Below are 17180 nucleotides of genomic sequence, written 5' to 3'. Positions count from 1 at the left end.
CTCAGCCTCCTGAGTAGCTGGGATTACAGGCACATGCCACCATGCCTGGCTAATTTTTTTATATTTTTAGTAGAGATGGGGTTTCACTGTGTTAGCCAGGATGATCTCGATCACCTGACCTCATGATCCGCCCGCCTCAGCCTCCCAAAGTGCTGGGATTATAGGCATGAGCCACCGCGCCTGGCCTAATTTTTGTATTTTTAGTAGAGGCGGGGTTTCGCCGTGTTAGCCAGGCTAGTCTCAAACTCCTGACCTCAGGTGATCGCCTGCCTTGGCCTCCCAAAGTGCTGGGATTACAGGCATGAGCCACCGCGCCCAGCCCTCAAATATTTTTTGAGCATGAGAAATGTGTTAGCCGGCCCTCAGATATTTTTTGAGCATTGAGTTGATGATGGGCATAGAGCAGAGAACAGGATCAGCAAGGACCATACCCTCAAGGAACTACGTGTCTACTGGGGCAGGTATTCAATAAACTAATATTTTAATACAAATAAGTATTATTATTGCTATAATAATGCAAATAAAAAGTGCATGGTGATATGAGTCAATATAAAACGGGGACCTGCCCTTATATGGCATAATAAGAGGAGGCTTCCATGAGGAAACGGCATTTAAATTCAGACCTGAAAGATAGTGGAAATTTGCCAGGTGAAAGAAGGTGCGAGGCAAGGTGTAGGATTCCAGGTACATACGAAACCCCTGTGGGAGGAAAAAAGCTTGTATACTTAAAAGAGAAAACAAACCAGCATGAATGGAAATTAGTGTAGTGGGGGAGAATAACTCAAGATGAGAATAGGGAGATAGGAGACAGATTATACAAGAACTTTCTGAAACATTTGTTTTGTTTTTCTTTTGTTTTGTTTTTGAGACAGAGTCTCACCCTGTCGCCCAGGCTGGAGTGTAGTGGCACAATCTCAGCTCACTGCAGCCTCCATCTCCCGGGTTCAAGTGACTCTCCTGTCTCAGCCTCCTGAGTAGCTGGGACTACAGGTGTGCACACCATGCCCGGCTAATTTTTGTATTTTTAGTAGAGATGGGGTTTCACTGTGTTGGCCAGGCTGGTCTCAAACTCCTGACCTCAGATGATCCACCTGCCTTGGCCTCCCGCCTGTGCTGGGATTACAGGCGTGAGCCACTATGCCTGGCCTCTGAGACATTTCGAAAGGAGCTTAGGCATTATCGTAAGAGCAAAGGGGAATATGGGGTAGGGGTGGGTTATGGTTTAGAGGAAACCAGAGGGAATGTAGAGAGAGAAGAGAGACATAGGGCACAATGCAGGCTGGAGATGACAGGGACTCAAAGGGTTCTGAGCAGAGATAGCAGTAAAGATAAAAAGAGGAAGCTGACTCAGTTAATATTCAGGAGGTAGACATAGTCCATTCTCTTCTTTTCTGTGCTAGTTTGAGCTGTGTTTGCTGTCACTGGAAATTCAAAGGGCTTTAACTTACCACAGAAATCGGTACTGGGAGTGGGGTGGTTTAGTGGCGAAGTAATGATTTAGTGATGACAATGATGTAAAACCAGGGGGAGGAAAGAGACAAGGATAATGCCCAGGTTTCTGGGATAAGGCAGGGGGTAGGTGTTAGTGACATTTATGACTTAATGGAACAATAAAGAAGGAGAAGGAAGAGAAATATGAGATTGTGATGAAAGAGGGTGAGGCTGCTTTTGAGCTGTGTTCCAACTAAAGGACTTGATTAGGAAGCAAACAGAAACAGGACTGCAGTGAGAATTGTAAAGTGCAGCCAGAGAGTCACGCTTTTGTAGCTAAGTTCCTCTAAAAAGATAAGGAAGGCAGAACTTCTGCATATGAACCCCCTGGTAAGTAAACATAGGACATCATGGTAGACTGGTAAATTGTCATTCCTTAAATCTGATATTTTAAAAAATCTATTAGCCATTTATTTAGTGGAGGCAGGGAGCACAAATAAGATATTTTTAATATTCTGAAATTTCATGTTTTGCTTTATTTATTGTTTTTGAGAAAGGGCTCACTGCAGCCTCAACCTCCTGGGCTCAAATGATCAATCCCCCCAAGTAGCTGGGACTGTAGGCGCATGCCACCATGTCCAGCTAATTTTTTGTATTTTCGGTAGAGACGGGGTTTCGCCATGTTGCCCAGGCTGGTCTTGAACTCCTGAGCTCAAGCGATCCACCTGCCTCGATCTCCCAAGGTGCTAGGATTACAAGCACAAGCCAGTGTGCCTGGCCTCATGTTTTACTTAAATGCACCCAGGCTTTACTTTTCTACAGTAACAATGTAGACGTGATAATAAAGCATGCTTTTAAAATTAGCAAGTGCTTTGAATCAGCATTATGCTAAAAGTCTTATTTTTATATCTCTTGTCACAATAACCCTTATAAGGTAGATATTTTAATGTCTGTTGTTTAAGGCACAGAGAGGTTAAGCTACTTCTACAAGGTTACACGACTAATAATTTATAAGCTAGGATTTGAGTCCAAGTTTATCTGAATATAGAAAGTTTTTTGTTTGTTTTTTGAGATGGAGTCTTGCTCTGTCGCCCAGGCTGGAGTGCAGTAGTGCAATCTTGGCTCACTGCAACCTCCACCTTCTGGGTTCAAGCAATTCTCCTGCTTCAGCCTACTGAGTAGCTAGGATTACAAGCACCTGCTATCACGCCTGGCTAATTTTTGTATTTTTAGTATAGACTAAACATGGTTTCACCATGTTGGGCAGGCTGGTCTCGAACTCCTGACCTCGTGATCTGCTGTTGGGCAGGCTGGTCTCAAACTCCTGACCTCGTGATCTGCTTGCCTCAGCCTCCCAAAGTGCTGGGATTACAGGCATGGGCTACTGTGCCTGACCTTTTTTTTTTTTTTTTTTTTTTTTTTTTTCAGACAGGGTCTCACTCTGTTGCACAGGCTGGAATGTAGTGGTATGATCATGGCTCACTGCAGCCTTGACTCCCCTGGCTCATGATCCTCCCACCTCAGCTTTCTGAGTAGCTGGACTACAGGTGTGCACCACCGCACCCACCTAATTTTAAAAAAAGATTTTTTTCTTGACAGATGGGGGCTTGCTTTGTTGCTCAGGTTGGTCTAGAACTCCTGGCCTCAAGCAATTCTCAAGCCTCAGTCTCCCAAAGTTTGGGATTACAGGCATGAGCCACGGTATTTGGCTTAGTCAGTTATTTTTGATGTGTGTACTAGCTAGCAGGTTAGGCTCAATTTTGTTAAATAAATGTAGGAACATAGATAATCAATTTTCACATTCTTCAAACTCTATTTATTCTATCTTAAACACAAAACACCATTAAAACCAAATAACATCATTTGTATTATGGCATTTTTAAAAACAAAGCAAATTTTAATGATTTTTAAAAATAGACTAAGCTAATTACTAAACCAAATATTTCATTACTTATTATAAGAATTTAAATATTATTACTTACTGTAAATGTTTAAACTTGAAATCTTATATAAAAGAAACATACCTCCAAAATAATACCCAAAGACATGTTTTTAAAGCTTTTATTTAAAAAAAGGGTAAAACAAGAGATGATATTTTAAAAAGACAGTAATTAAATCATAGTACCGTGTCCCTTTTAATTTGCCGTAATAATTCCTTTTCTTTGGAGTATTCTTTTTTATGCTCATTTCTTTGCAAAGAAAAATTACAAAAAAAAGTTTTCCAATATAAAAAATGAATACGGGGCCAGGCGCGGTGGCTCACTCCTGTAATCCCAGCACTTTGGGAGGCCGAGGTGGGTGGATCACCTGAGGTCAGGAGTTTGAGATCAGCCTGGCCAACATGGTGAAATCCTGTCTCTACTAAAGATACAAAAATTAGCTAGGCATGGTAGCAGGCACCTGTAAATCCCAGCTACTGGGGAGGCTGAGGCAGGAGAATCACTTGAACCCAGGACGCGGGGGTTGCAGTGAGCTGAGATCGCGCTACTGCTCTCCAGCCTGGGCAACAAGAGCGAGACTCCATCTCAAAAGAAAAAAAAAGAATTTGGGGTCTCCTTGGGAGCTATAAACAGTGGATGCATTTTTTCAGTGACAACATGAACATGTGAAACTGATGAAGCAGAAATTGTATCTTGATTCTTACATGTTCATGCATATGGTGATAGAAGCACAAACACTTTATCTTGCAGACAAGAGAATATTGCCAGGTTTGACCTATGAAGAACAAAAACTAGGACAAAGCTCTCTCTTTGTCAGAGAAATCTCATCAGTTTTCAATACCACCAATGCAATTGTGAAATGATTTGACCTAAGGTTTATCTATAATTCCTCAGTTCACAGGTACAACAAATATTGGCTCCTCCTTCTAAAGGCAGTGTGTGTGTGTGTGTGTGTGTGTGTGTGTGTGTTGTGTTGATTGATTTTTTTTTTTTTGAATTCTGGAAAACTCTTAACATAAAGATTTGGTCTAAGGGTTAGAACTTCGTTCTAGCCTGCAAGGGATCCCTAAGTTCTGTCATTCTACCACTAAAGCCAAGCTTCTTGGTTCTCCTCAGAAGCTTACATCATAGACAGAAACGGAAAGGCAAAAAGGAAAAAGAGGAATATGAAAAAGTGGGAGAGAAAAAGAAAAACATGAAAAATTTCTCTATAATTCTATTAAGTGAGAATATGTCAGCTGGGCACAGTGGCTCATGCCTGTAATCCCAGCACTTTGGGAGGCCCAGGCAGGTGGATCACTTGAGCTCAGGAGTTTGAGACCAGCCTGGCCAACATGGTGAAATCCCATCTCTACTAAACATTCAAAAATTAGCTGGGCATGGTGGTGCACACCTGTAGTCCCAGCTACTCGGAAGCCTGAGGCATGAGAATCGTTTGAACCTGGGAGGCGGAGGCTGCAGTGAGCTGAGATTGTGCCACTGCACTCTAGCCTAGGTGACAGACGGAGACTCCATCTCAAAAAAAAAGAGAGAGAATGTGTCCTGTGTTAGCTTGCTTAAGAAAGAAAGAAAGAGAGAGAGAGAGAGAGGGAGGGAGGGAGGGAGGGAAAGAGAGAAAGAGAGAGAGAGCAAGAGAGAGCGAGAGAGCAAGAGTAAGAAAGAAAGAAAAAAAGAAAGAGAAGAGGCCGGGCGCAGTGGCTCACGCCTGTAATCCCAGCACTTTGGGAGGCTGAGGCGGGCGGATCACGAGGTCAGGAGATCAAGACCATCCTGGCTAACACGATGAAACCCCTTCTCTACTAAAAATACAAAAAATTAGCTGGGCGTGGTGGCGCCTGTGGTCCCAGCTACTCGGGAGGCTGAGGCAGGAGAATGGCGTGAACCCGGGAGGTGGAGCTTGCAGTGAGCCGAGATCGTACCACTGCACTCCAGGCTGGGCGACAGAGCGAGACTCCATCTCAAAAAAAAAAAAGAAAAAAGAAAGAAAGAAAGAAAGGAAATATGATTTGTGCTGTCATAGAACTCAACATATTTCTGATTTCAGTGATGAAATGTTCATGTTGGTTTATCAAACACATGTAATTTATCTTTTATATGTATAAATATCAGATAATGTATAAATATCAGATAATATTTATACATGAATCTAAATTTGTATGAATGTCCTGCTTTCAGGCTGGGCTGGAGTGATTATTTTGTTATTGGATCATTATTTTGTTTTCAATCACTGTGAATAATAATGTTTTGTATGATTTGGTTTATTTGTTTGTTTTTGCTCATGAACACCATAACTGCAAATAAAAGAAATACTCTCAAACGTCTGAGTCCATATAAATACCCATTTCAATACCAAATTTGGTAAAAGTCACAATAATTTGCAATGGAAGCACTGAATATGAACTAGACATATCCCATAAATAGTAAAGCTTGGAGCTTTGTATCCAAAGTGCTAAATTGCCATTTTGGAAGTTGAAGAAAAACTTAAATTGCTTTTCTAGCCAGTTAATTGTTTAAATATTAGAATTTTCAATGTAAGCCATGATTACTGAGATTTATATTGGAGAAACACTCAGCAAGAAAAATATTGTCAGCATTTCCAGTGACACTGCTGTTGAAAAACCTCAATCTCGATGCATATAAAAATACTGTCACCTTTTGCTATCAGAAAGTGCTCTTTCCTTCTTTAATGGAACTCCATAGTCATATGCATTAAACAGAAATTAAAAAGAAATGAGTAAAGAAGAAAAGAGAGGGAAGAGAGAAAAGGCAGGGCAGGAGGAGAGGAGAGAACTGGCCCACCTTCTTCCCAGTATTCTTTTTTTTTTTTTTTTGAGACGGAGTCTCGCTCTGTCGCCCAGGCTGGAGTGCAGGGGCGCAATCTCGGCTCCCTGCAAGCTCCGGCTCCCTGCAAGCTCCGCCTCCCGGGTTCACGCCATTCTCCTGCCTCAGCCTCCCGAGTAGCTGGGACCACAGGCGCCACCACGCCCGGCTAATTTTTTGTATTTTTAGTAGATACTGGGTTTCACCGTGTTCGAAAGGATGGTCTTGATCTCCTGACCTCGTGATCCGCCCGCCTCGGCCTCCCAAAGTGCCGGGATTACAGGCGTGAGCCACCGTGCCTGGCCCTTCCCAGTATTCAATGTGGCATATGGGGCAGCACCACCTTTGGCAAACTTTAAACCAGAGAGTGCATGTTTTAGCAGGCCACTGAATTAAAATTTGTGGCTCCTGGATTTCAAAGGCGGTTAATGTAGTAATTTGCTGGGAGTTATCAAAGGCAGAGAAAATATTGCTCCATGGTAATATCCTAGCTATGGAAAATAATTAGCACTTTCAGGCAGCAAGGATTAGAAAAGCAAATTTTCTCTAAATTCTCTGCCAAATTCAGCTAAAATTTCGGGATACAGCACAGGAATTCCAAGGCAGACAACCGCACGAGGTTCTAAGGTTTCACATTCTCAAAATTCATCATTCTAGAATGTTCTAGGGTGATATCATTGACCTTTGCGGGCAACCCTTTTCTGCACAGTCAGACCAGTACTGGTATTTGAGAGTTGTGGGTAAACTTGGCTCTCATAAAAAAGAAACGCATTGTATTTCAAGTCTTTACAGTAGATGTTTTTGTGGGACTTATCAAAGGAGGGAAGGAACCTCTTTGAGTTGGTGAGCCATCAACAAATCTGAGTGCCATTTGTGTGTTTCACTGGCCATTCTGAACAAGTAGAAAGGAAACTGGGATGAAGTTAGGAAATTATGTTCCATCCTGGCTCTCTCACTAAAACCCAATTTATGGGTATATAAGATGCAATTTCCCCTATGTGAAAGACAATTCAAAAATTGCTCCATATCATATGTGTCCATACCACAAATGGAAAGCCTAGTACTAAAGTTACAAAATAATGATGTCACCTCTAGTGGTGAAATAAGGAAACAAAATATAACAGCAAAAATAAGAGTTTCCCATCATAATGGTAGTTTCCTTAACAAAAATAACCACAGGGCAACTGATCAGAAGGAAAGTATTACTCTAAAATTTTAGATTTAAATTTGTTACTACTATAATAATGCTGCATACCAAAACTGATTGACATCTAAACATTTCTGTGTAGTGCTGAGATTTTCATATCTATTTTTTTTTCAGGGTAAGACTGACTTTTTTTTGCTAATATTGCGCCCATGATATCTTATTGGATTCTAATATATATAAGGATATCATATTTACATCAACAAGATAATATTTTTCTTTTTATACTTTCAGATCATTGTCTCTATATAACAAAAGGTATTTAATATTTTAATTTTCAAAAATGTCTCTGTAAATAAGATGCATCTTACACAGACTGTATGTCTTACAGAATAGCAATTATATTCAATATGTTTATTTCTTTGTGTTACAATTTCCTTGTTTGCCTTATAGAGATGATTCAGGACCCTACCAAATCCACTAGGCTGTTGCAAATATCAAGATCATTTATGCAATAGTCATTTGAGAAAAATAAAGCATTATGCAAAATATTGCTATGCTGATACCAACTATATGAGCAACTAGGGATTAAGCCAGATCCCCGTGGGGAACAGAATATTCAACTTCCTCCTTGCAGTGAGGTGATAAAACCTGTATGGACCAGCTGAGTAACCCTAGCGGGAAAGAAATTGTTTAAAGAGACCTTTCTAAGGCTGGTAGGAAGTTGAATTTTCTTACCAATAGAAGCAGCTGAACTATTTGTTTTTTACACATTAAATTTGAAGTTAGTCTCTGATTTCCACCCATTGCCCAAGAGTTTAAGGAAGAGAGATGACCACAGCTACTGATGATTAACAGATCAAATGTTTTTGTCTGTGGTGAACACAAACATTCCTGAATTTCCTCTCAGAAGCTATCGTTGCATAGAAATGTATTATGATTTAGTCCTCCACAAATCGAAACAATTTTTTTCTTTAGAAATACTCCCAGATTGGCTGGGTGCAGTGGCTCACACTTGTAATCCCAGCACTTTGGGAGGCTGAGGCAGGCAGATCACTTGAGATCCAGAGATCAAGACCAGCCTGGCCAACATGGTAAAACCGTGTCTCTACTAAAAATACAAAAATTAGCCGGGTGTGGTGGCGCACACTTGTAATCCCAGCTACTGGGGAGGCTGAGGCATGAGAATCACTTGAACCCAGGAGGTGGAAGCTGCAGTGAGCCGAGATCCTGCCACTGCACTCTAGCCTGGGCTACAGAGTGAGATTCCGTCTCAAAAAAAAAAAAAAAAGAAAGAAAGAAAAAGAAGAAATACCCCCAGATACATGCTTCATCCTTTAACACTGCCCAAGTATCTGAATGATTCTCAGATGTATTTTAAATAAAATTCTGTACGCATAATCATCTCGTCTAATATTTTAGTCTCCCACATAAAAATCTCAGCAAAAAGGCCAGCTTTTACTGAGATTACCTGTTTTAGATGTGTGTTAGAGTGGAAAATGCAAAAGTAGAGAAAAAAGGTTGTAAGGAACTGCTTTAAAATGGAAACAATCTTTTCCACTGGTCAATAGGATTATGGCTAATCTAATCTTGATGTTCAGCCCTTGACCCATATGCTCTACAAGTGTGTCTCTCTGTTTCACAAGTGTGTATTACTTTTATAAGACGGGTGTGGGGGAGTCAGTTGCATAGAAAGAGTCTCAGGAATGCTAGATCAATATAACACCTCAGGTGCCACTGAAATGGTCTCAGACGTTTAGGAATTGGAAGGCTCACAAAAGCTATTTTCACAGCTAGCTCAACCTGCTTAAACAATGTTAAATGAGTAATAGTCTTTTTTTTTTCCTTAGAATAATAGCATTTTAGAAAAAAAAATAAGGAAAAGCATATTCCCTTTTGGGGGCAACTGATTTGGCAAAATTTAACGAGGTTTTAAAAACTCAACAGTCATGGAGCACCATTAAATATTCACACAAAAAGACCCAGGCAGCTTAGAGATTAGTATTTCCTTGGTCACAAGACGCCTAATTGACTTGCAACAAGACAAAATATTCAGTGCATCTGGTTCGGGCCAACATGGATGATGACGTGTTTCTCATAAGCCCTTTTCATTGTTTTCTCAATTTGCTTCAGAAAAACTTGCGGGATTCGTCCACATAAAGTGTGCACAGTCTCCAAAAACTTCAGCTGAAGGGGGTAATACATGGATTGAAAGAGATTGTCTTGAAAGGGAAACTGAAAGATGACAAAAAAAAAGCTTATTTAGTAACGGAAATGCCATTTTAAATGCAGATCATTTTTACTAAGAAATGACACAGGAATTACGATAAGCCCACAGGCACAGGTTTGGACAAGCGAAAAGACCTTTGAGGATCTAACTTAAAATCCTGTCTCAGCTGTGCAACCCCAGGTAATCATTTAAACTCTCTGAACCTCAGTTTCTTTACCTCTTTAAAAAGAAAAAGGCTAGGCGTGGTGGCTTACACCTGTAACCCCAGCACTTTGAGAGGCCGAGGTGGGAGGACCACTTGAGCCCAGGAGTTTGAGACCAGCCTGAGCAACATGGCAAGACCCCATCTCATTAAAAAAGAATACTAATAAAATTAAAAAAAATTTTGGGTCCTTAAGGGTCTTACAATCTAAAAATGATGCATGTCTCTAAGGACAGGAAAGTCCATATATCATAGCATGTTTACGCTGAGTAGAAGGAAGGCTCAAGATACTCACTTGAAATCTACTACAACAAAACAATGAATTCTTCATCTTTTTTGACCTTAATGAAGAAACTTTAGGGTATGTCTATGGTAATCTCGTGAAGTTCAGGGTTTAACAATTACTAGTAAAATTTATTGGCAATAAACCAGATTTTAATAATTCAGGTACCAAATATTAGTGGTTGTTTACTTCCCTCTTAATATTGGGCTTTTGAGATCATCACTGCCATTTTTAAAAATTCTTTTGTTTGTTTCATGGAATACGTCTATGAGCAGTATAACCCAAAATAAATCTGTCAGACCACTTAGTTACGCACATGTATCAAAGTTTTATTACAATCTTGTTGAAAGGGAAAAGTCTGGTAGTAGATCAAATCAAAGATCCACTCTTGGTCAGGACATTTTATATGGAAAGACTAGCGAGAAATGAAAGAATGGTTAAAGATCAGTACACTCTTGCCTAACAGGAGAGGTGGGTGTCTGGTTTCCTAGAACAAATGTTAATCCTTTAAAATTAATCAGAAATACTGCTTACACAGGTTTATCAGAGATGCCAATTTCTTCTCGGAAGGAGATTATGCATTATGTAATGCAAGAAGGTTCTCTCCCAGACCAGGTTGGTTTGGGATACTTTTTCTTTAATCATGAGATTTAAACCATTAATAAACCCCTTGAAGCCAGTCCTGAATCTGTCCTTTTCACCACTGTAGCTCCAGTAATGGGAACAGGATAGGTCAAAACCTTGGAATCACCCTCAATTCCTCTCTTTCCCCCCACAACCCTCATCCAATTCATCAGCAAGTCCTGTAAACTCTATCTCAACAACATAACCCAAATATGGCAACTTCTTCCCATTTTCCTGCCACCACGCAAGCCCATGCTGGCCCCATTGCTCACCCAGGTGGCTGCGATTAGTCTCACAAATAGCCTTTGTGTTTTCACTCTTGCATCCCTTCCACCACGTTACCAAGGTGATATTTTTAAATCATAAATCAGAGCCTATCACTTTCCCGAAGGGGCTTTCCACTGCCATTAGAATGAGATTCCAACTCCTCCCTTGTTCTAAAGGTTCAAGGTGACCTGGAAACTCTCCCCTCTCAGTTCCTCCTCTCTCCTCTTATCTGGCCATTCCTGTCTTTCCAGCACACCAAATTCATTCCTGCCTCCGGGACTTTCCCCTGGTTATTCCTTCTGTTTCACGGGATTTTCCCCAGATTTCCCCTGGGCTGCCTCCATCTGATAAGTCTAGGACTTACAAGCAGCCTTCCTGGTGCCCCTCCCCCAGCTGGTAGAACACTCCTCTCCAGCCCAGGACTTTGGACCCATCAGCCCACTCTTTTTACACCTTTTGAACTCCTTTCACTATCTCAGAGGATTTTTTTTTTCTTTTTTCTTTTTTTTTTTGAGATAGGGTCTTGCTGTGTCACCCAAGCTGGAGTACAGAGGGGCAATCACGGCTCATTGCAGCCTTGAACTCCTGGGCTCAAGTGATCCTCCATCTCAGCCTCACAATTAGCTGGGACCACAGGCACTTGCCATGACACCCAGTTGTTACTATTTTTTTTCCTAAAGAGGCAAAGTCTTGCTGTGGCTGGAGTACAGTGGTGCCATCCTAGCTCACTGTAGCCTTGGCCTCCTAAGCTCAAGGGATCTTCCCACCCCAGCCCCAACCCCTCCCCGCCCAGTAGCTGGGACTACCGGCATGTGCCACCAGGTTAATTTTTTTTTTTTTTTAATTTTTTAGAGACGCATCTCACTATGTTGCCCAGGCTGAATTTTTCTTTCTTTCTTTTTCTCAGTGAGTATTGTCTGGCTTCCCCCACCAGAATATATGCTTCTTTTTTTTTTTTTTTTCCGAGACAGAGTCTTGCTCTGTCACCCAGGCTGAAGTGCAGTGGTGCGATCTCGGCTCATTGCAACTTCTGCCTCCTGGGTTCAAGAAATTCTCCTGCCTCAGCCTCCTGAGTAGCTGGGATTACAGGTGCCTGCCACCATGCCCGGCTTATTTTTGTATTTTTAGTAGAGACGGGGTTTCACCATGTTGGCCAGGCTGGTCTCGAACTCATGACCTCAGGTGATCCACCTGCCTCAGTCTCCCAAAGTGCTGGGATTACAGGCGTAACCCACTGCGCCCAGCTCAGAATATATGCTTCTTAAAGACTAGGGCTTTGTTCATCTTATTACCTTCCAAATTCCTAGAAACTAGAATTGTTCCTGCATAAAATAGATGCTTCATAAGTGATTGTCAAGAGAATTACTGCAAAAATGTCTATCTGATAGATGCCTTCTTGTGGGGAGGCTGCACTGCCCTTTCACACAAACACGTACCACACAGGTTAGGATGTCTATGAGCACCTGAAATAGAGAGAGAAATAGAGAGAAAGAGAGATAATATTTTCAGAGACAGATGAAGGGAGTAAAAGAAAAAATATATAGAGAGAAACTTTATAAGCAAGAAGAGAGAGAGAAACGTGAAAAAGCTAGAGAAAGTGTGAAATTGTTATCATCAAAACAACTTCCTTATATCTTTTTTTTTTTTTTTTTTAGATGGAGTGTCACTCTGTCGCCCAGGTTGGAGTGCAGTGGCACCATCCTGGCTTGCTGTAACCTCTGCCTCCCGGTTTCAAGCCATTCTCCTACCTCAGCCTTCCAAGTAGCTGGGATTACAGGCATGCGCCACCACGCCCGGCTAATTTTCATGTTTTTAGTAGAGACAGGGTTTCGCCATTTTGGCCACGCTGGTCTCGAACTCCTGACCTCAAGTGATCCACCTGCCTCAGCCTCCCAAAGTGCTGGGATTACAGGTGTGAGCCACCGCACCTGGCCAAAACAACTTCTAATTATTGCACAAACTGTAAGTCAGGCTCTGTACTAAAAGCGTAAAGACTATCATTTTGTTGAATTTTCATAACACTTGTTTGAGGTAGATAATCTTATTATCTACACTTGACTGATGAAAAAACTGAGGCCCAGCAAGGTAAGGGCACAGTTAATGGCAAATCACCAGAAAGTTGCGAAATTGGGATTTGAACCCGTCTGTCCAGGCCCAAAACCAAGCTCTGACCCACTACACAATGGTTCACAGCATTGTAGAGAATGGGGAAATACATCTTTTATGATGGAGTCTCTTTATATTTACTCACATTTTGGGTCAGGGTTAGTGATTTTTCTGATTGAAATGCCTGAATGAAAACTATATTTTCAGGCCCAACTGAGGAAAATCATGGAGTGTACTAAGCAGAATCATTTATGAAACAAAGTTGTTCAGCCCTCTTTCTGATCCCCCAGAAAACAAACAAGATGAGTTGTAACTCAAGAACCACAACTGCTCAACTCCAAACCAGGGGTGACAGATCACAAAAGAAACCCAAGAGTGGCTCTGATAGACACACGGCTGCTGTGTACTTATTTAACTTCTGCTTGTACTCCTGAATGAGTTTGCCCCTGGAGTCAGTGTTTGAATATTTAAATGTGAGGATATCATTAAGCACAGAACAAATTTTTTGCATAATTAAATCACCTGGCCTTTGAAAACCAAACAGCAGGAAATGCAGAAGGAAAAGCTTGGATGCATGCTAAACACTTTCCCTGTACAGAAGTCAACTCTAGGAATTTCTTTTTTCTTTTTTTGAGATGGAGTTTCACTCTTGTTGCCCAGGCTGGAGTGCAATGGCATGATCTTGGCTCACTGCAACCTCTGCTTCCTGGGTTCAAGTGATTCTCCTGCCTCAGCTACCCGAGTAGCTGGGATTACAGGCATGCGCCACAATGCCCAGCTAATTTTGTATTTTTAGTAGAGACAGGGGGATTTCTCCATGTTGGTCAGGCGGGTCTCGAACCCCTGACCTCAGGTGATCCACCCCCGCCCCCCCCGGCCTCCCAAAGTGCTGGGATTACAGACGTGAGCCACCACGCTCAGCCAACTCTGCGAATTTTCAGAGTTAGAATTCTCCAGGACTCTCCCTAGCAAATGCATACTTTCTTTTTTTCATTTATTTTCTTTTTTTTAATTTGTTTTTTCAGAGACAGGGTCTTACTATGTTGCCCAGGCTGGTCCTGAACTCCTTGCCTCAGCCTCCAAAGTGCTGGGATTATAGGCGTAAGCTACTGTACCGGGCCTATTTAATTAATTAATTAATTGGTTTTTTTGAGATGGAGTGTCACTCTGTCACCCAGGCTGGAGTGTAGTAGTGCAATCAAGACTCACTGCAACCTCTGCCTCCCAGGTTCAAGCAATTCACCTGTCTCAGCCTCCCTAATAGTTGGGATTATAGGCGTGCACCACCATACCCGGCTAATTTTTGTATTTTTAGTAGAAATGGGGTTTTACCATGTTGGCCAGGCTGGTCTTGAATTCCTAACCTCAAGTGATCTGCCTGTCTCAGCCTCCCAATGTGCTAGGACTACAGGCATAAGCCACCACACTGGGCCGATTTTATTTTTTATAGAGATGGGGTCTCACTATGTTGGCTGCGCTGACCTCAAACTCCTGACCTCAAGCAATCCTCTCACTTCTTACCCTCTTGAAGTGCTGGGATTACAGGCATGAGCCACTGTGCTGGGCCTTAAATGTTTTGTTTTTTGTTTTTTTTGCAAATGCACATTTTCATACACAAAAAAATGTTACTATGTTACAGGATTTACCCCCTACCTCACTTCTACCAAAGCCTGTTCATGAAACTTAGAGAATTCGATCTTTAACAACAAAGCCTAATAAATTCTACATGTTTTATGTCAGGGGTTGGCAAACTTTTTCTGTAAAGGAGTAGATGGTAAATATTTTAGACTCTGTAGACCATATGTCCTTTGTCACAACTAATCATCCTGTTATTATAGTGCCAACATAACCATAGATAATACATAAATGGCCAGGCACGATGGCTCAGACCTGTAGTCCTAGCACTTTGTGAGGCTGGGATGGGAAGATCACTTGAGGCCAGGAGTTTGAAATCAGCCTGGCCAAAAAGCAAGATCCCATCTCCACCAAAAGAAAAATGACAATACATAAATGAATAGGTGTCACTGGTTCCCAATATGACTTTATTTACCAGTGCTGACATTTGAATTTCATATAGTTTTCTTCTGTCGTGAAATTTTTTTTTTTTTGAGACAGGGTCTTGCTGTGTTGCCCAAGTTGGAGTGAAGTGGTGCAATCATAGCTCACTGCAGCCTTGAACTCCTGGGGTCAAGTGATCCTCCTGCCTCAGCCTCCCAAGTCACTGAGATTACAGGCATGAGGCTTGCCTTATTTTTTAAATTTTTGTACACATGGGGTCTTACTATGTTGCAGTTTTCTTGAGAAAGTTGCATAAAGGGCTCCAGACAGCCATGTTCATACACATACCTGCATTCCCACCCTATTTTCTCCTCTCTTTTCCCATCCCTAGCCCACGAGTCCATAAAGAGGCAAGAACCTTCTTTTTTTTTTTTTGAGATGGAGTCTTGCTCTGTCGCCCAGGCTGGAGTGCAGTGGCGCCATCTCAGCTCCCTGCAAGCTCCACCTCCTGGGTTCATGCCATTCTCCTGCCTCAGCCTCCCGAGTAGCTGGGACTACAGGCGCTCGCCACCACACCCAGCACCAAAAAAAAATTTTTTTTTGTATTTTTTAGTAGAGATGGGGTTTCACCATGTTAGGAAAGTCTCGATCTCCTGACCTTGTGATCTGCCAACCTTGCCCTCCCAAAGTGCAGGGATTACAGGCATGAGCCACTGCGCCAAGCCTAATTTTTGTATTTTTAGTAGAGACAGGGTTTCACCGTATTGGCCAGGCTGGTCTCGAACTCCTGACCTCGTGATCCACCTGCCTTGGCCTCCCAAAGTGCTGGGATTACAGGCATGAGCCACTGCATCCAGCCAAGAACCTTTTCTTCAGTGCCCCTTGGCAGTGAGAAGGTTCCTGCCATGTGTGCTGTATGCACTTGACTCTTATCTTGTACCCTTTGGTGGGGAAAAATGGAAGACTGGGGAGTCAGGGCCTCTTTCTGCTGCTTGCATGCACTTCTGCAGTTAAGCAAATAAAGGCTTGATTGTTACTTTTAGTTTGGCTCCTTGTCATAACTGAACACTTTGACCCCTGATTGAGTAACAGATTGGAGCTGGCAACCAGGCAACGTATTTAGCTAGAACTGAGTAATATCATTTTCTTTTTATTGTCTAATCTTGATCCTATGTGTTACCTTACACTATGGCAAAAGGCACAGAAGTTGTCTTCGTGACATGAAATTTCCTCCTAAAGTAGGTGGCTCACACCTGTAATCCCAACATTTTGGGAGGCTAAGGCGAGTGGATCACTTGAGGTCAGGAGTTCGAGACCAGCCTGGCCAACATGGTGAAACCCCATCTCTACTAAAAATACAAAAATTTGCCAGGCATGGCGGCGCGTGTCTGTAGTCCCAGCTACTTGGGAGGCTGAGGCAGGAAAATCACTTGAGCCCAGGAGGTGGAGGTTGCAGTAAGCCAAGATCCCACCACTGCACTCCAGCCTGGGTAACAGAGCAAGACTCCATCTCAAAAAACAAAAACAAAAAACAGAAATTTCCTCCTAAAGTAAATTTGGTTAAGTAAAAGATAATGAATGGTATATGTGGAAATAAGTCAAGTAGATATGATATAGTACAAGGTGGCAAGAGGATATAGTGACAGAGCGTGACTGAGGTCGGGAATAACTGGTATAACTCTAAGCTTTGGGAATATTTGGCCTTCAAAGGGACAGGTGACTAAAGCGCCAATATTGCTTCATGCTGATAAGCACATCTGCTAACAGCAGCAAGGGCACACTTACATCCCGTATTGCTTCATAGAGTGCTCTGAACGTTGGTTGCTTATCGTCATGGTAGACGCCTCGGTTTCCATGCAGAACAGACACACCTTCATGCTCAGCCTCTCTGCAGTTGCTTCCGTACATGCAGTGATCGGGACGGTAGTTCCACTGGCAGGGGAATACATAGAGACACTCTGGTGGTAAAAAGAGAAAGACATATATGTCCACGGTTAGTGCCAGCTCTCATGCACATGTCCCACGATTAAACTGTTTCCACTAACTGTACACAGCATGTAATTTCAAAGTACAGGAGTGTGATTTTTTACTCATAGATCAAATTTTGCCCCATTCTGAGATCAAGAATTGAAGGG

The 17180-nt window shown here is 42.1% G+C and overlaps 1 protein-coding gene across 4 annotated transcripts in view; it reads right to left on the bottom strand.

Moving 5' to 3' along the window:
• Positions 1-4325: 4325 nt before the first annotated feature.
• The window catches only part of GXYLT2 (glucoside xylosyltransferase 2), a 91832-nt gene continuing 78977 nt past the window's right edge, over positions 4326-17180 (bottom strand). For all 4 annotated transcript variants that reach the window (XM_031009171.3, XM_055382992.2, XM_055382991.2 and 1 more), the window contains 2 exons: positions 16831-17003; positions 4326-9570 (listed from right to left, as the gene is read on the bottom strand). In XM_031009171.3, coding sequence (XP_030865031.3) covers positions 9388-9570; positions 16831-17003 — 356 coding nt within the window. In that variant the 3' untranslated portion in view covers positions 4326-9387. The remainder of the gene's footprint in view (positions 9571-16830; positions 17004-17180) is intronic.

Source organism: Gorilla gorilla, chromosome 2 (assembly GCF_029281585.2).
Source record: "Gorilla gorilla gorilla isolate KB3781 chromosome 2, NHGRI_mGorGor1-v2.1_pri, whole genome shotgun sequence".
Lineage (NCBI taxonomy): Eukaryota > Metazoa > Chordata > Mammalia > Primates > Hominidae > Gorilla > Gorilla gorilla.
Note: the sequence above shows the minus strand (reverse complement) of the source record. Positions and strands in the feature narration are given on the sequence as shown.